The sequence below is a fragment of the Peromyscus californicus genome, unplaced genomic scaffold (assembly GCF_007827085.1).
Source record: "Peromyscus californicus insignis strain IS unplaced genomic scaffold, ASM782708v3 Scaffold_5__1_contigs__length_169319896, whole genome shotgun sequence".
NCBI lineage: Eukaryota > Metazoa > Chordata > Mammalia > Rodentia > Cricetidae > Peromyscus > Peromyscus californicus.
The window spans coordinates 22,171,715-22,187,588 of record NW_026294573.1 but is presented as its reverse complement, the minus strand read 5'-3'; the positions used below and the strand labels follow the sequence as shown (position 1 = coordinate 22,187,588).

The 15,874-nt window shown below is 42.6% G+C and overlaps 1 protein-coding gene across 5 annotated transcripts in view; it reads right to left on the bottom strand.

Moving 5' to 3' along the window:
* Positions 1 to 15,874, bottom strand: part of Phactr4 (phosphatase and actin regulator 4) — a 77,886-nt gene that overhangs the window by 40,416 nt on the left and 21,596 nt on the right. For 2 of the 5 annotated variants that reach the window (XM_052716976.1, XM_052716978.1), the window contains exon 1: positions 10,781 to 11,033. The exons of 1 other annotated variant lie outside the window; for it this stretch is intronic. In XM_052716976.1, coding sequence (XP_052572936.1) covers positions 10,781 to 10,826 — 46 coding nt within the window. In that variant the 5' untranslated portion in view covers positions 10,827 to 11,033. Of the gene's footprint in view, positions 1 to 10,780; positions 11,036 to 15,874 lie in introns of those variants that run through there. 2 more of the 5 variants (XM_052716975.1, XM_052716980.1) reach the window with 2 other exon arrangements.

Below are 15,874 nucleotides of genomic sequence, written 5' to 3'. Positions count from 1 at the left end.
CTGTCACTATGGGGGTTGAGGTTAGAGGATTCCAAGTTTAGGGGCAGCATGGGCTACGTATATAGCAAGCCTCATCTCAAAGCAGACAAACCTAAAACGACGTACATTACGTAGTGGTTGGGTGTAGTGTAGTGTTCCAAATGTGCCAAGCAGGTCAAGTTGGTTCACTGTGTTGCACAATCATTAGCACCCTGTCTGGTGTGCTGTCTGCGTGTTCTATCAACTGCTGGGAGAGGCACAGTAACATCTCTAACTATGACAGAAATTCGTTCCTTTTTTGTGTGACAAGGTCTGTTGGATAATTGTAAATTTAGTTAAGTTTTCTTTTAAAAAAATTTAAAGAGCCAGGTGGTGGTGGTGCACATCTTTAATCCCAGCACTAGTAAGGAATTGGCAGGCAGATCTCTGTGAGTTCCAGGCCGGCGTGGTCTACAGAGTGAGTTCCAGGACAGTCAAGACTAAAACAGAGAAACCCTGTCTCGAAAAAAAAAAAAAAAAAAAATTTAAAAAAATTAACAGGTAAGGGTATTTTACCTTCATGTATGTCTGTGCACCATGTGTTTGCCTGGTGCCTGAGGGGGCTAGAAAGAGCTTGTTGGATCCCTTTGGACTGAAGTTGCAGACAGTTGTGAGTCCTCATGTGGGAGCTGGGAATCTAATCCTGGTCCTCTGGAAGAGCAGCCAGTACTCTTAACCACTGAGCCATTTCTCACCCCTTTAATAAATTTTTTAATTATGTGTACATGTGTGTGCACATGTGGTCATGTAGGTACCTGCAGAGCCCAGAGGAAAGGTATCAGATCCCTTGGAGCTGGAGTAATAGGAGGTTGTAAGCCACTTAATGGGAATGCTTAGAACCAAATTTGGGTCCTCTGCAAAAGCAGTACATTCTCTTAACATGGAGCCATCTCTCTAGTCCAGATGGTTTCCTCCTGAATGGACCCTTTTTTATAATAAGAAAATTCCTATACATTGTAGAAATACTTTTAACTCTATTTTAGTTTCCTATTTCATTTGACAACTGTCTTTTCGCTCCTTCGAACCAAGGTCTAGGCTGGCTTCAAACTCAAGTTCCTCCTCTTAGCTTTTCAAGTACTGGTCTCACAGGTGTACAGTGCCTCACCTAGTCAGCCAACTTTAACTGAGGTACTGAATTCATCTATGTTTATTATGTCCACTGTCAGTATGGCTTTAGTTCTGTCGTTTGTATTTGTCTTGTCTTCTACATCCATGACTTACTAATCTATGTGGATGTGGACCTTTACTGCATCCTGAACAATGAAAGACTCTCATTTAACTTCAATCTTCTGTCACATATTTCACCTCTATATACATCTAACAATAAACCACAGAACATATTTTGCTGTTTTAACAAACAATACTGTTATATTTTCTATATATCAAGCCAGGTTTGATTCCCAGCACCCACATGGTGGCTCACAATTCTCTGTATCTCTAGTCCCAGGGGATCTGATGTCCTCTCCTGGCCTCTTTGGGTACCAGACACACACAAGGTACACACATATACATGCAGACAAAACATCTATACATGGACTGGAGAGATGGGTCAAGAGCACTGCCTACTCTTCCAGAGGTCCCGAGTTCAATTCCCAGCACCCACATGTTGGCTCACAACCATCTGTAATGAGATCTGGCGCCCTCTTCTGGTCTGCAGGGATACATGCAGGCAGAACACTGTATACATAACAAATACATAAATCTTTAAAAACAAAACAACCCCATCCATACACATAAAAATAAAGAAATTGTAATTTGTGACAAAATGGGGATATATATTGAAATCTTCTAACTTCAAAGTCTGTGGCTCTTTTTCTATCATACTTCTTTTCATTTTAAAATAAATGTTTTTATATTTATTCTTCTCACATATATTACATCCCAACTGCAGTTTTCCTAACTCCATTCTTCCTAGTTCCCCCCACGTCCCCTCTCCCCCAGATCCACTTTTCATTTTAATTTTTAATCTGAAATCTTATTATACCTTATTATTATAACTTCTTACATTTGGATTCATTTAATAACAAAGGCTCGTAGCATACAATTTATAATGGGCAAGGTAATACACATCTGTAACCCCAGCATTTGAGAGGCCAAAGTGAGATCAAACATTCAAGGCCATCTGGTGTATAGGAAACCATATTTCAAAAAAAAGACAAAAACTAAACAGCAACAACAAAACACATACCAAATGCAATTTACACAATGACATGTTATATAATTCTTGTTCTCACAATTACCTACACAACTGTTACTAATCTCAAGTACTATTTAATATCAAATTTTATAAAAGGGCTGAAAAGACGGTACAGCAGGTATAGGCACTTAGTGATAAGTCTGATGACCTGAGTTTGCTCCCTGAGACCCACATGGTAGGAGAAAACAGACTTCTGTAAGTTGTCCTCCGACCCTGCCTGTACAATGTGCATGTGCACACGGACACAGACACGGACACGTATGGACGGACACACACACACACACACACACAAATAGTGTAATTTTTCATTTAAAAGGTTTAAATTATAAAGTTGGATTCAAATTAAATTCTTTTTACAAACTAATTTGTCATCCAGTTATAAGTCATTCAAATGTCCTGTGATACTTTATCAAGTCTTTCTTTATCCATGATCTAAAGAAGATTCATTTTGCTATTTGTCGGTAGAGCATGAGACTCTTAATCTCAGGGTCATGGGTTCGAGCCCCACGTTGGGTGCCAGTTTTGGTGAAATTATTAAGGCCACTCCATGTAGTTAAAAGGAGATTTATTTAATGGCATAACTTACAAATTAAGGGATAGGTAGGTCGCGGGGTCTGGGGAAGGTGTATTGCAGTCCAGCGGTGTTCTCTGGAGCTCTGCTTGGCCCACCTCCACCGTCCAGGGTCCCGGAACAGAGTGAGAGCACAGCCCATCCAGATCTCAGGTCTCCAGGTGCCTCCCTTGGCCCCGCCTTGTAGGCGTGACAGTTGCCGAAGTCTCAATGGGGGTTGGAACTTCCAGATCAAAGCTGGAATGGCTGCCCACTACAGCTATTTGTTTGTGTAGGTATGCATGGAGGCCAGAGGTCAGCCCTGGGAATCATTACCCAGGAGCCATCCATTTTACTTTTCTTATTACTTTATTTTAGCTGATGTGTATGAGTGTTGCCTGAATGTTTAGCTGTACATGATATGCATGCTCAGTACCTGAAGAAGCCAAAGGAGGGTGTTGGACTCTCCTGGAACTGGAGTCATAGATGGCTGTTAGCCAAAATATGGGTGCTGGGAATCAAACCTGGGTCCTCTGGAAGAGCAGCAAGTGCCCTTAACCACTGAGCCATCTCTCTAGCCCCTTGTTTTTCTCTTCTTTTTCCTTTAGACAAGGTCTCACATGCAGTCCTAGCTGCCCTGCAACTTGCTATGTAAACCAGGTTGGCCTGGAACTCACATAGATTCATTTGCCTTTGCCTCCCAAGTGCTGGGATTATGTGCCACCAATGTCCAGGAAGGTTTTTTTTTTTTTGGTTTGTTTCTTTGTTTTTGGAGGTAGAGTTTCTCTGTGTAGCCCTTGGCTGGCCTAGAACTTGCTCTGCAGAACAGGCAGGCCTTGAACTCAGAGATCAACTTGCTTCTGCCTCCTAAATGCTGGGATTAAAAGTGTGCACCATCACTGCGTACATTTATTTCTAAGCAAAGGCAGGACTGTCAAGATAGTCAGCAGGTGAAGGAATTGGCTGTACAAGCCTGATGAGATGAGTTTCATCCTCAAAACCACGGTGGGAAGAGAACCTACTCTTTCAAACTGACCTCCACATACTTGCCATGGCATAAATGATGCTCCCTGCCTGCCCCAATAATAAGTAAATACTTAAATAAATTAAAAAAGAAACACAAAAACTTGGCCATGGTGGTACATGCCTATAATTCAAACACTTCAAAGACTAAAGTAGGACGTTAGCTGTGTCTTTGAGGTCTAGCCTAGGGTACATAGTGAGTTCAAGGCCAGCCTGGACTTCACAGCAGAAACCTTGTCTCAAAACAATAAAACCAAACCATATCTATTAACATTTTGCATCTTCAGGTATTCACTATTTGTAAGTTATACCTACACATAACTAAATAAAAAACATAGGATTAAAAAATAAAGCCTAGATCAAAGACTGTCTAGTTTTATATATTCTTTTTTTTTTTTTTTTTTTTTTTTTTTTTTTTTTTTTTTTTTTGTTTGTTTTTCGAGACAGGGTTTCTCTCTGTAGCTTTGCGCCTTTCCTGGAACTCACTTTGTAGACCAGGCTGGCCTCGAACTCACAGAGATCCGCCTGGCTCTGCCTCCCGAGTGCTGGGATTAAAGGCGTGCGCCACCACCGCCCGGCCCAGTTTTATATATTCTTATTTTGGTAGTACTAGGAATTGAAACCAAGGCCTCTTGCATAGTAGGGAAACATTTTACCAATAAACTGTATCACTAGCCTTTCCATTTATTTTGAGGAGAGGCCTCACTTGCCCAGACTGGCCTTGAGCTCACACACTCTCACCTCAGCTTCCAGAGTACCTGGTCTTACAGATGTACAGCATCACACCTGGCCTACAACCAGTTCTCACTCACCTCTGCTAGATGGCTAAGTATAGCCAGGCACCAAAAATCCACAGAACACAAATCTTCAACATTCCTTCACTGGATTTGTAGTAAGTGACTAAATTACTTGGTTTATTTGAATTCCACATCTATCATTTGCACCTTATCAACTTTAAAAATTATGACTTGTTAATTTTTTGGTGTTCTGTGTTGTTAAGTCATTGTGTCATCCCCGTTCCCCCGGTTGGATACAAGTGTACGCGTGCATGCATGTATATGCCAGGACTCACGTGCGGTGGTCAGAGGACAACGTGGAGGAGTTTGCTCTCTCCGTTTTTGTTTTTGAGACAGGGACTCACTTTGTAGCTCAGGCTGGTCTTGAACTCACAGAGATTTGCCTATTTCTACCTCCTGAGTGCTGGGATTACAGGTGTGCGCCACCACTGCTGGCTTGCTCTCTCCTACCAGTGGGTTCCAGGAACAAACTCAGGTCATCAGTCTTGGGCAACAAGTACCTTTACTATCTAGGCAATGTTTTGGGCCCTTTTTGTTTTTTTATTTTATTTTAGTTTTTTTTTTAAGACAGGATCTTACTCCCCAGCCTTGGCTGACCTGAAACTTAATATGATCCTCCTGCCTCAGCCTTTAGAACTTTGTAAATAGCATACTTTACGATACTTTGCCACAGTACTTAACACATTTTTTTGTTCTCTAAAAGAGGCTTATTGTAGATTTAAGGAATAGTTTTAGAAAACTGCAACAAAATTATAGAAAGCAAAATGTTTCACTAATGAACAAAGCAGCCTTTGTGCAGAGAAGGCCTACAACTTCTGGAGATCTCCAACAGCCTTGACCATGGGGATTAGAAAGCGCTCCACAGAGGGAGAGACAGATAAGGTCTCTGCACTTTTAAGTACAGGCAGATCGCCTCTGCCTCAGGAAAAATGTATTTCCAACCACGTCAGCGGCAAGACTCAGGTTCAGCTGAGTGCAGAGTACTTGCTTAGCCTAGTCTAAGGCCCAGCTCATAACATGACCTGCATACTTTGTAGATAATGACGCCTGACCATGGGGGCTTGGGTTTAGATCCCCAGCACCCATGTAAAGGGCAGCATGGTAACTTGGGTCTGCAACCCAGCACCGAGAGGGTAGGGATGGAGTCAATAGCACCCTGAAGCCCATTAGTCAGATACTCTGTCCAGGTTCAGCAAGAGATCCTGTCTCAATAAGTAAGAGAGAGGGGCCAGTGAGGTTGCTCATAGTGTAAAAGCATTTGTCACACAGCTATGATAACCTGAGTTCAATTCCCAGAACCCACAGTGCAAAAGAACTGACTCCTGAAAGTTGTCCTCTGACCTCCACACACACACTGTGGCATGTATGCATTGCATTCACACATATCACACACACACACACACACACACACACACACACACACACACACACACACACACAAACATTTTTAAATGTGTTTTTATTTAAGGGGGGGGGGGGAGACCAGTATGGTGGTGTCTGCCTTTAATCCCAGCATTTGGGAGGCAGAGGTAGGCAAATCTCTGAGTCTAAGGCCAGGCTGGTCTACATATGGATTTCCAAACAAGCCAGGGCTATGAAGTGAGACCTTATCTTTTGTCTTTTGTCTTTTGTCTTTTGTTTTGAGACAAGGTGTCTGTCTTAGTTAGGGTTTCTATTGCTGAGAAGAGACACCATTACCATGGTAACTCTTATAAAGGAAAACATTTAATTGGGGCTGGCTTACATACAGTTCAGAGGTTTAGTCCATCGTCATTATGGTAGAAAGCATGGTGGCGCACAGGCAGACGTGGTGCTGGGGAGGTGCTGAGAGTTCTACATCCCCATCTGAAGGCAGCAGAAAGAGACTGGGACTCACCAGGCCTGGCTTGAGCTTCAGAGACCTCTCAAAGCATACCCCTAGTGTCATACTTCCTTCAACAAAGCCACACCTACTCCAACAAGGCCACACCTCCTAATAGTGCCATTCCCTATGGGCCAAGCATTCAAACACATTAGTCTATGGGGGCCACTCAAATTCAAACCACCACAGTGTCACTGTGTACCTCTGGCTGGCCTCCAACACTATGTAGATTCTATGGCCTGGAACTCACAGAGATCTGCCCGCCTCTGCCTCCTGAGTACTGGGTTTAAAAGTATGCATCACCAAGACCCCAGCATGAAACCTTTCCAAAGCGCTTTTGTGGAAGTCAGAGCACAACCCACTGGAATCTGTTCCCTACTTCTGCCCTGGTGGGACCTAGGAATCAAACTCAGGCCTTCTGGTTTGGTGACTATAGTCTATCTGCTGAGCCATTTTCCATATAGGCCCACTCCACTCCACCCGCAGGAAAACATTAGCAACACAATTTCCTTTTTTTTTTTTTTTTTTTTTGTCCTTTTTCCTTTTAAAGGAAAGGTTTCATGAATACATGAATGTACACAACACTACACACACCACATACACAATACCACCTAGACTACCTACACACATACACATATACACAGTTTCTTTTTTAAAGAAAAAAATACTGAACAGACTTAAATGTATGATAAATCTAAAACACTGAACTACATATCTTAATATATTTATCCTTCTAAAGGACCTAGTACGACCTTCTAAACAGCTGCCTACTGAAACACTTCCTAACAAATTAGCACCTTTGTAGAGCACCACTTTACTTCCAGAGGACCTAAGTCTGACTCCCGCTCCCACCCGCCTGCAGCTCCAGATTCAGGAGACCCAATGCCCTCTTCTGGCCTCAGTGGACAGCAAGCCCAGTGGTGCGCAGACATGCAGGACAAACACCATACAAGTAAGATTTAAATTTGTGTTTAGTTTTCGAGACAGAGTCTCTCTTACACAGCCCTATCTGTCCTGGAACTCAAATGGTAGACCAGGCTGGCCTCAAACTTAGAGATCTGCCTGCCTCTGCCGGGATTAAAGGCATGTGCTGCCACTACCTGACTAAAAAAAATTTAATTAAAACATTTTATTTATGATTATTATTGTGTGTAATTAAAAAAAATTGGCATGATTATGATAAAATCCAATCCAGGGTTTCATGCATGCTAGAAAGTACTTTAAACTAAACTATACCTCCAATCTCCCAAAATTTTTTTGTTACAGTTATTAGTGGCAAAACTGACTTCTTGTTCCTGAGACAGTATTCCAGGCAACCCAGGCAAGCCTGGCATTGAATATGTACCCAAGAATAACCTTGACCTGATTCTCCTGCCTCCACCTGAATGTAGGGATTGCAGGTTGTGCCACACCCAAGTTTATGTGGTACTAGGGATTGAACCCAGGGCTTTGTGCAGTTAAAAGGAGCACCCTCAGCTGGGCGGTGGTGATGCACACTTTTAATCCCAGCACTCAGGAGGCAGAAGCAGGAGGATCTCTGAGTTCGAGGCCAGCCTGGTCTACAAAGTGAGTTCCAGGACAGGCTCCAAAGCTACACAAAGAAACCCTGTCTGGAAAACAAACAAACAAAAAACAACAACAACAACAAAAGGATGAGCACCCTCCATCTTGAGTACACTCTTGAGCAACTAGAGTAGAACTCAGCCCTCTTGGTTTTTTATTAAAACCACACACACACAATGTGATCAATATAGAGATTAGATGGATATTCTTCATAAAGAATGACACTTAGGGGCTGGAGAGATGGCTCAGTGGCTAAGAGCACTGGCTGCCTTTCCAGAGGACCCAGGTTCAATTCCCAGCACCCACATGACAGCTCACACCTGTCTGTAACTCCAGTTCCAGGGCTTCTGATACCCTCATACAGACATACATACAGGCAAAACAACAATGAACATTTAAAAAAAAAATCATAGATTATAAGAAAAAAAAAAAGAATGCCACATCACTAAATTGTACCAGTTCAACAACTTGATGCTTTTCAAAATCCTTTCATTTCTACGGTGTGAATAAATGCCACTGAGACCATACTGTGTTTGTTAGAGAAGAACAAGGGAGCAGCAAGCACAGGAAAAGCTGACCCTGCATAAGTGGGTCACTGATCACATACAGGAGAAGGTTGGCTCTTGGAGCAGAAAAGCAACCTGTCACTGGAAGGGAGACAGAGGTTGGGGTATGTGGTGGTTTGAAAGAAAGTGGCCCCCAAAGGGAGTGGCACTGCTAGGAGGTGTGGCCTTGTAGAAGGAAGTGTGTCACTGTGGGGACGAACTTTAAGGTATCTTTTGCTCAAGCTTCCCTCAGTGTGACAGCCAGTCAACTTCCTGTTGCTGGCAAAACATAGCACTCTGAGCTCCAGCACCCAGTCTGCCTGCAGGCCGTCATGTTCCCACCATGATAATGAACTGAACCCCTGAAACTGTAAGCCGACACCCCAATTGAATGTTTTCCATATAAGAGTTGCTGTGGTCATGGTGTCTCATCACAGCAACAGGAAACCCTAACTAAGACAGGGTATCTCTACTTTGGTTTTTGATTTTTAAAACTTATTTAATTAAATTTCTGTGTGTGGGAGACAGGGTCTCCTAAAACCGAGGCTGGCCTAAAACTTGCTATTTGGCCCAGGATGATTCTTGAGCTCCTGATCCTCTGGCTTCTGCCTCCAAGTACTAGGGTTACTAACATGTACCTCAAGCCATCTCTCTGTTTTAACTTACTTTCCCAAGCTGCAAAGCGGTCCCAGAGGGTTTCTTATATTTTTCAGTATACCCTTTTCTAGAAAGCATTTCACTCTTTTTTTTAAAAAAAATAATTTTTTAAGATTTATTTGTTTTATGGATGTAGTGCTCCATCTGCATGTACACCTGCATGCCAGAAGAGGACATCAGATCCCATTATAGATGGCTGTGAGCCCCATCTGTGGTTGCTGGGAATTGAACTCAGGACCTCTGGAAGAGCTGCCAATGCTCTTGACCTCTGAGCCATGTCTCCAGCCCTGCATTTCACTCTTTTAGAAAGTGAAGTACTGAACTGATACTCAGCCTAGTGGTCAAAGTAAAGCAAGCAACCAGACCAACTAACTGGAGTCCTCAAGTCTGTGACTGGGTAAGTACTTTGTCATGCATGTGCTCAGTTTCAGGAAAACCTGACAAACACTTTCCCTGGGAAATCAGAAACTAACTGCAACAAATTATGAGACCCATCTGAGGCATCACCAGCTTCCCAAACTTGAATGCTTTCTTTAGTCACCACCACTTTTTATTTTGTCTTAGTGGGATTTTGTTTTGTCTTTGTCTTTGAGACGGGGTCTCACCATGTAGCCTTGGCTAGCCTAGGAACTCACTGTGTAGACCAGGTGAGCCTAAAAGCAGAGATCCATCTGCTTCTGCCCATACTGGGATTAAAGGTGTGCACTGTCCAGCTTAGACTTTTTATTTCTTAGCAGAGAGAAAAACAAAATACAAAACAAAACAAAACAAAAAAACAGATTAAAGAGGCTTCCTGATGCTTCCTAAACCAGTTACCCTATATACTTTTTTCCTAAATAGCACATTGTCCAGAAATAACCTAGATGCTTTCTCCTACTCTACTTTTTCTAATCTTCTTTTTAAAACCATTTTCCCCAATTATCATCATCAAATACCAAACCCTATAAAGGTAGGAGAATGTGCTCACCAAGATGATGGTCAAACTCATCACCTCACACTTGAACTCTGAGCCACACCCACAATTCCCAGCCTGTCCAGTCTGAGCTAGCCCCCGAGACAGTAACACCTCAGAAGTTCATACAGCACAATGTCTTCTGAGGAGCGAACATTGGTACAACAAAGAGAGCCCAGGACAGACTTGGAAAAGATATAAAAGTCTAAAACTCAAACTCAATATTAAAATGATCTTGTTTTTATAATTCGGCAGTTTTATTTCTAGATCACACACTTAACAATTGCCTGAACCTACAAAACATCAGGAAAACGCCTCTAACCTCTATGTAACAGCTCCTGTAACTTTTATTTTCTTCTAAGACTTGGAATTAACAAGTAGGCAACTTCTTAGCAATATAATCTAAAACACAGAACTCCAGAGAGCAAGTAAACAAGATTGTGAGAGGTAAACAAGTTTAACAGAGTGGAAACAACTTTAAAGTTTTCATTCATTTCTCCCAAACTTTCAAAAAAAAGCCAAAGTCTTGCATTCCAATTCCTAAGAGATACTAACTTCAGCTGTAAACCTGCCTCGTTTCTGCCAAGACGTCTATTTTTCTGCCTTCTATTACTCACCAACTGCATCTGGATTTACCGGTCTGGAGACATCAGCTTGCCCCATGATTATAATTGTCTTAGATGTATCCCACGACAGCAAACTATCCCGGACAAAGCAAACTTCTCTCAAAAGACAAATCCACACAAGGGACCAGCAATCCTGTATCACCACCAAATGCCAGGAAACAGCACGAGATCTGGAGTTTCTGTTTTCCTGTATCCCGGTCACCGGGTACTTGTGGCTCTCACAAATGTCTTCACGCCGGCTTTCTTCACACAGGAATGCCTGTCATTCCAGAGTGCACAGTGTAGAGAGCTCCAGTGCGGAAGGGGAGGAGACAGCCAACCACATTCTGGCTGCCAGTGGCACAGCCCAAAAGCCCACACCTCCTTTTCCTGACTTTGAGCTTGGTTGGAAGCCTCTAGACTCAAAGCCACAGAAGACAGGGAGCCTTCCCCAAAGTACAGCAGAGACCCTATACATTTAATCACAACAAAACACCCCACACCATCAGTGGGGGTCGGATAACAGTCTAATGTGGGTAGAAGTCCATTTCATAGTTTAGATATGAGCTTACTTGCAAAGCATCCAGTTATTCTAGAATTTCTGTGTTGTATATGGACTGATTATTTGGTACCTCCCCATCCACCCACATTGTGGAACACCTTTCCTTGTGTGTGTGTGTGTGTGTGTGTGTGTGTGTGTGTGTGTGTGTGTGTGTGTGTGTATTGGGGCTGGACAGATGGTTCAGCAGTTAAGAGCATTTGTTGCTCTTATAGAGAACCTGAGTTCCATTCCTAATACATACAGGGCAGCTCACAACTCCAGTTCCAGGGGATCTAACACTCTCTTCTGACCTCTGTGGGCACCAAGCATATGGACCACATACATATATGCAGGCAAAACATACATTAAAAAAAATCTAAAAAATATATATATATCCTAAATTCTTTGGAATCTCTGAAGTAAAAATGTATGATTACTTAGCCTTCCCTCCCTGCCTTTTTGAGACAGTTCCATGTAGTCTAGGCTACCCTCAAGCTGGACTATGGAGCCTTGAACTGCTGATCCTCCTGCCTCCACTTCCCAAAGGCTGGGATTTAGGCTGGCATTACAGGCTTCTACTACTACACTTGGTTATGCGATGCTGAGATGGAGTCAGGGCTTTTGTGTATACTAGGCACCAGTTCAGCAACTGAACTACATTCCCAGTTCCTATTTTAAAACATTTTTATGACATTTATTTATTTGTGTGTGTGTGCGTGTGTGGCACACACACATGCACAAACCTGTAAATGTCAGAAAAGACATTCTTTCTACCGTGTGGATCCCGGAGATGGAACTCAGGTTATGAAGCTTGGTGGCAAGCACCTTTACCTGCCGAGCCATCTTACTGGTCCCCTAACCCCTATTATCAACTTGTGTGTGTGTGTGTGTGTGTGTGTGTGTGTGTGTGTGTGTGTGTGTGTGTTTATGGTGTAATATGTGCATGTGTGCACGCATGCAGAGGCTCGTGTGGAACCAGAGGTCGACTGATATTGGTGTGTCTTCCTCAATAGCTTCAACAGTCTCTGTGCATGATGCTGGGGTCGTCATGCTTACACAGCAAGCACCAAGCCACCTCCCCAGTCCTGATCATCAGTTTTGACAGAGAAACAAGCAACAGAAAACCACAATGACAACAAGAAAAATGACTAAAATGCTAGGGCATAAGCACAAGGGAAAAAACAATGCTCAGGCAATATAATATAATAACACAGTTGGGCTGCCAGGCTTGGGATACCTGTGGTAATGGCATCTGTCCGTGACTGTCTCACACCTGTGTTAGAAGGCCTTCCTACTCACTGGTGCAGGCTCTTCACTATGTTTTTCATTTGTGTAAATTGCTCCTTTAGCCGGGTGGTGGCACACACCTTTAATCCCAACACTCGGGAGGCAGAGCCAGGTGGATCTCTGTGAGTTCGAGGCCAGCCTGGTCTATAGAGTGAGATCCAGGACAGGCACCAAAACTACACAGAGAAACCCTGTCTTGAAAAACAAACAAACAAACAAACAAAAAAGGTTCCTTTAGCTGGAATGTCTTGATCAAATCCAGGTAGGGATGATCTACCCCGACCCTTTAAGAACAGGCCCAAATTTTGCTTCCTTCACCAAAGCTTTTCCTTAGCCACATAAACAGCGTTCTAATAAAAATTCACTGAACACTGATTATGTGTCTAGCACTGTGTTGGCACCAAAAGAAAGGTTTTTCCCTAAGTGGTTAGAGTAATTGGAGCTACAACAGAATATAATGAGCACATAGGCAACATGCAAATACATAGGGTGTGTGTGTGTGTGTGTGTGTGTGTGTGTGTGTGTGTGATAGAGGAGAGGGAGAGAGGGAGAGAGGGAGAGAGGGAGAGAGGGAGAGAGGGAGAGAGGGAGAGAGGGAGAGAGAGAGAGAGAGAGAGAGAGAGAGAGAGAGAGACTAGAGGAAGCCAGAGAAAGTATGATAGAGGTGAGAAAAAGGAACAAGTATCAAGAGACACTATTGGAAAGACAAAGAACTGACCATCTGTCACACTGTGGTACAAACCAGCACTTGGGAGGTAAAGGCAGATTTAAGTTCCAGGCTAACCTAAGCTACATGGTAAAACTATCTAAAAAAACTCAAAGCAGACAATCAAACAAAGAGAATGGACCAGACCAGCAGTTCTCAACTTTCCTAATGCTGTGACCCTTTAATACAGTTCCTTATGTTGTGGTGACCCCCCCCAACCATAATATTATTTTCATTGCTACATCATAACTGTAACTGTTATGAACTATAAACACCTGTGTTTTCTGATGGTCTTAAGTGACCCCTGTGAAAAGGTCGTTTAACTTCCCCCCAAAAGGGGTCAAGACCCACAGGTTGAGAATCACTGGGCTAAGCAGTGGTCTTGGTGTCTATAACACCCTGAACTACAATCATCTTCACACTTCCCTGTAGTCTAAAAGCTCCTCATGATCAGGGCCATTATGTATTTATCCTTGAACTCCCAACACTTGATCAAAGTATCCTGGTGCACAGTGTACATGCAATAAGTCTTTAGCAACCTGAACCTCCCAGCTATGAGCATGCCTCATGCATGCTAGACAAGCATTAAGCTACAGCCCCAGCAAGAAACAAAATTAATCTGAAGCTTTGCTTATAGAACCCAGAAGTAAAAGACAATGGACATGCCTGCAACCTCAGCCTTCAGGATGTTGAGGTAAGAGGAATGACAAGTTAAAGGCAGCCAGTGTTAATCAGCAAGACCCTGTCTCAACTGGAATAAGGCCATCAGTGCAATGGAGGCCAGAAGAAAATGTGCAGACCATAGCTGATTCCATCATTCCGAATGATCATGAGAGTTGTTAAGAAACTCTCACTTTTGTGGGGAAAAAAATGTTATGTTCATAGTAAATTTTGAAAATTTACTCCTAATCAGGCATGATGGTGTATACCTTGAATTTCAGCACTCAGGAGGCAGAGCAGGCAAATTTCTGCAAGTTTGAGACCATCCTGATATACAAAGTGAGTTCCAGGACAGCCAGAGCTACATGGTGAGACCCTGTCTCAAAAAAAATGCCCTATCTGGGGTTAGAGGAAATATATATATATATATGTAGAGAATTCATGTCTTTTTTTTTTTTTTTTTTTTTTTTTTTGCAGAGGAGGATTGTAAAGAGTAAGTAAAAGAATAGACTGCCAAGTCCTTCATGTGACAGTAGTGAGGAATTAGGGATCACTTTGTTTCACGATTAAATCAGAAAAAAAGAATGAGGATATACCTGTGAATGGAGATAATTACTCACAGAGTTGTGAGGATTAAGTCAAGAGAAATACCTACAGCTCACTGACTGGACAGCGTAGCCATGGGGACCTTCAGGTTCAGTAGAAGACTATGTCTTAAACAAGATGGAGAACAACAAGCTGGGGCACGGTGGCACAGGCCTTTAATGCCAGCACTGGGGAAGCAGAGGCGGGCAGATCTCTGAGTTCGAGGCCAGCGTAATCTGCAAAACAAATTCCAGGACAGCAAGGGCTACACAGAGAAACCCTGTCTCAAAAAAACAAAAACAAACAAACAAACAAAAAACCAACAATAAAATAGATGGATAGCAACAGATGAATATACCTGATATTCCCCTCTGTCACCTGCATGCGTACACTATACACACCACACACAAGATGGAGTATGACAGAGGAAGACATACAATGTCCAACAGTGCCTCCATATGCATGTACACCCATGTGAGTTTGCATCTGTACCTACACATACATACATGCAAGTGGGTCCTCACACATACAAGAAAACATATATTCATCCATACACCATATATACAGACAAAAAAATCATCATGAACTACTACATAAGTGATTAAAATTACTGTCAAAGTCTCTTCCTGTTAAACCAATGATTTAACTAATTCAATATTCTGCCAGGGGGAAAAACAGGTTCCAGGAAATGTTGGCAGGGCAATAGCCACAGTGTACTTTCTATAATGAATCTAAGTCAAATAAGGCAAAAAGATTAAGTGAACTGTATTATTAATAAACCTCACTGGTCAACAATTTCTTTCTACTGTATTATATTTTCATGAGCAGAATGTAGTTGTTTTTTATAGTTACAATACAGGGGATCAAAAAGCCTAAGTTTTCTAATGAAGAAGAGCGCCAAAAACACATGGACAAGCCAACTGAGCTCTATCAAGGAACCAAGGCATCAATAACATGTAGGAACAGGCGGACAGACATGGAGGAGGCCATGCAAGGTTGGAAATGTGCTGACTGTTTCCTAGTAAGTAGCATTCACTGTTGCTGACTCAAAGCACTGCTGCTCCGTCTTCCTTCTCTCGCTTTCCTAACTCTGCACAACTCAGCTGGCTGGGAAACTGTCTCCAAGTAAAGGAAACAGGATCTGGGCAGAATCAGGCCTCAGTCATGTAGCTATGGGAATACAGTAACTGTCTAAGGCTAGCCATAGCACCTGAAAGTTATTCAGGAACTTCTAGCAAGGATTCAGGTTAAGGGGCATTCCTTTCCGGCTCATATGCAGAAGAATCCAGCCTTTATCCTCTCCTAAATAAAAAGTCTGAGTAATGAG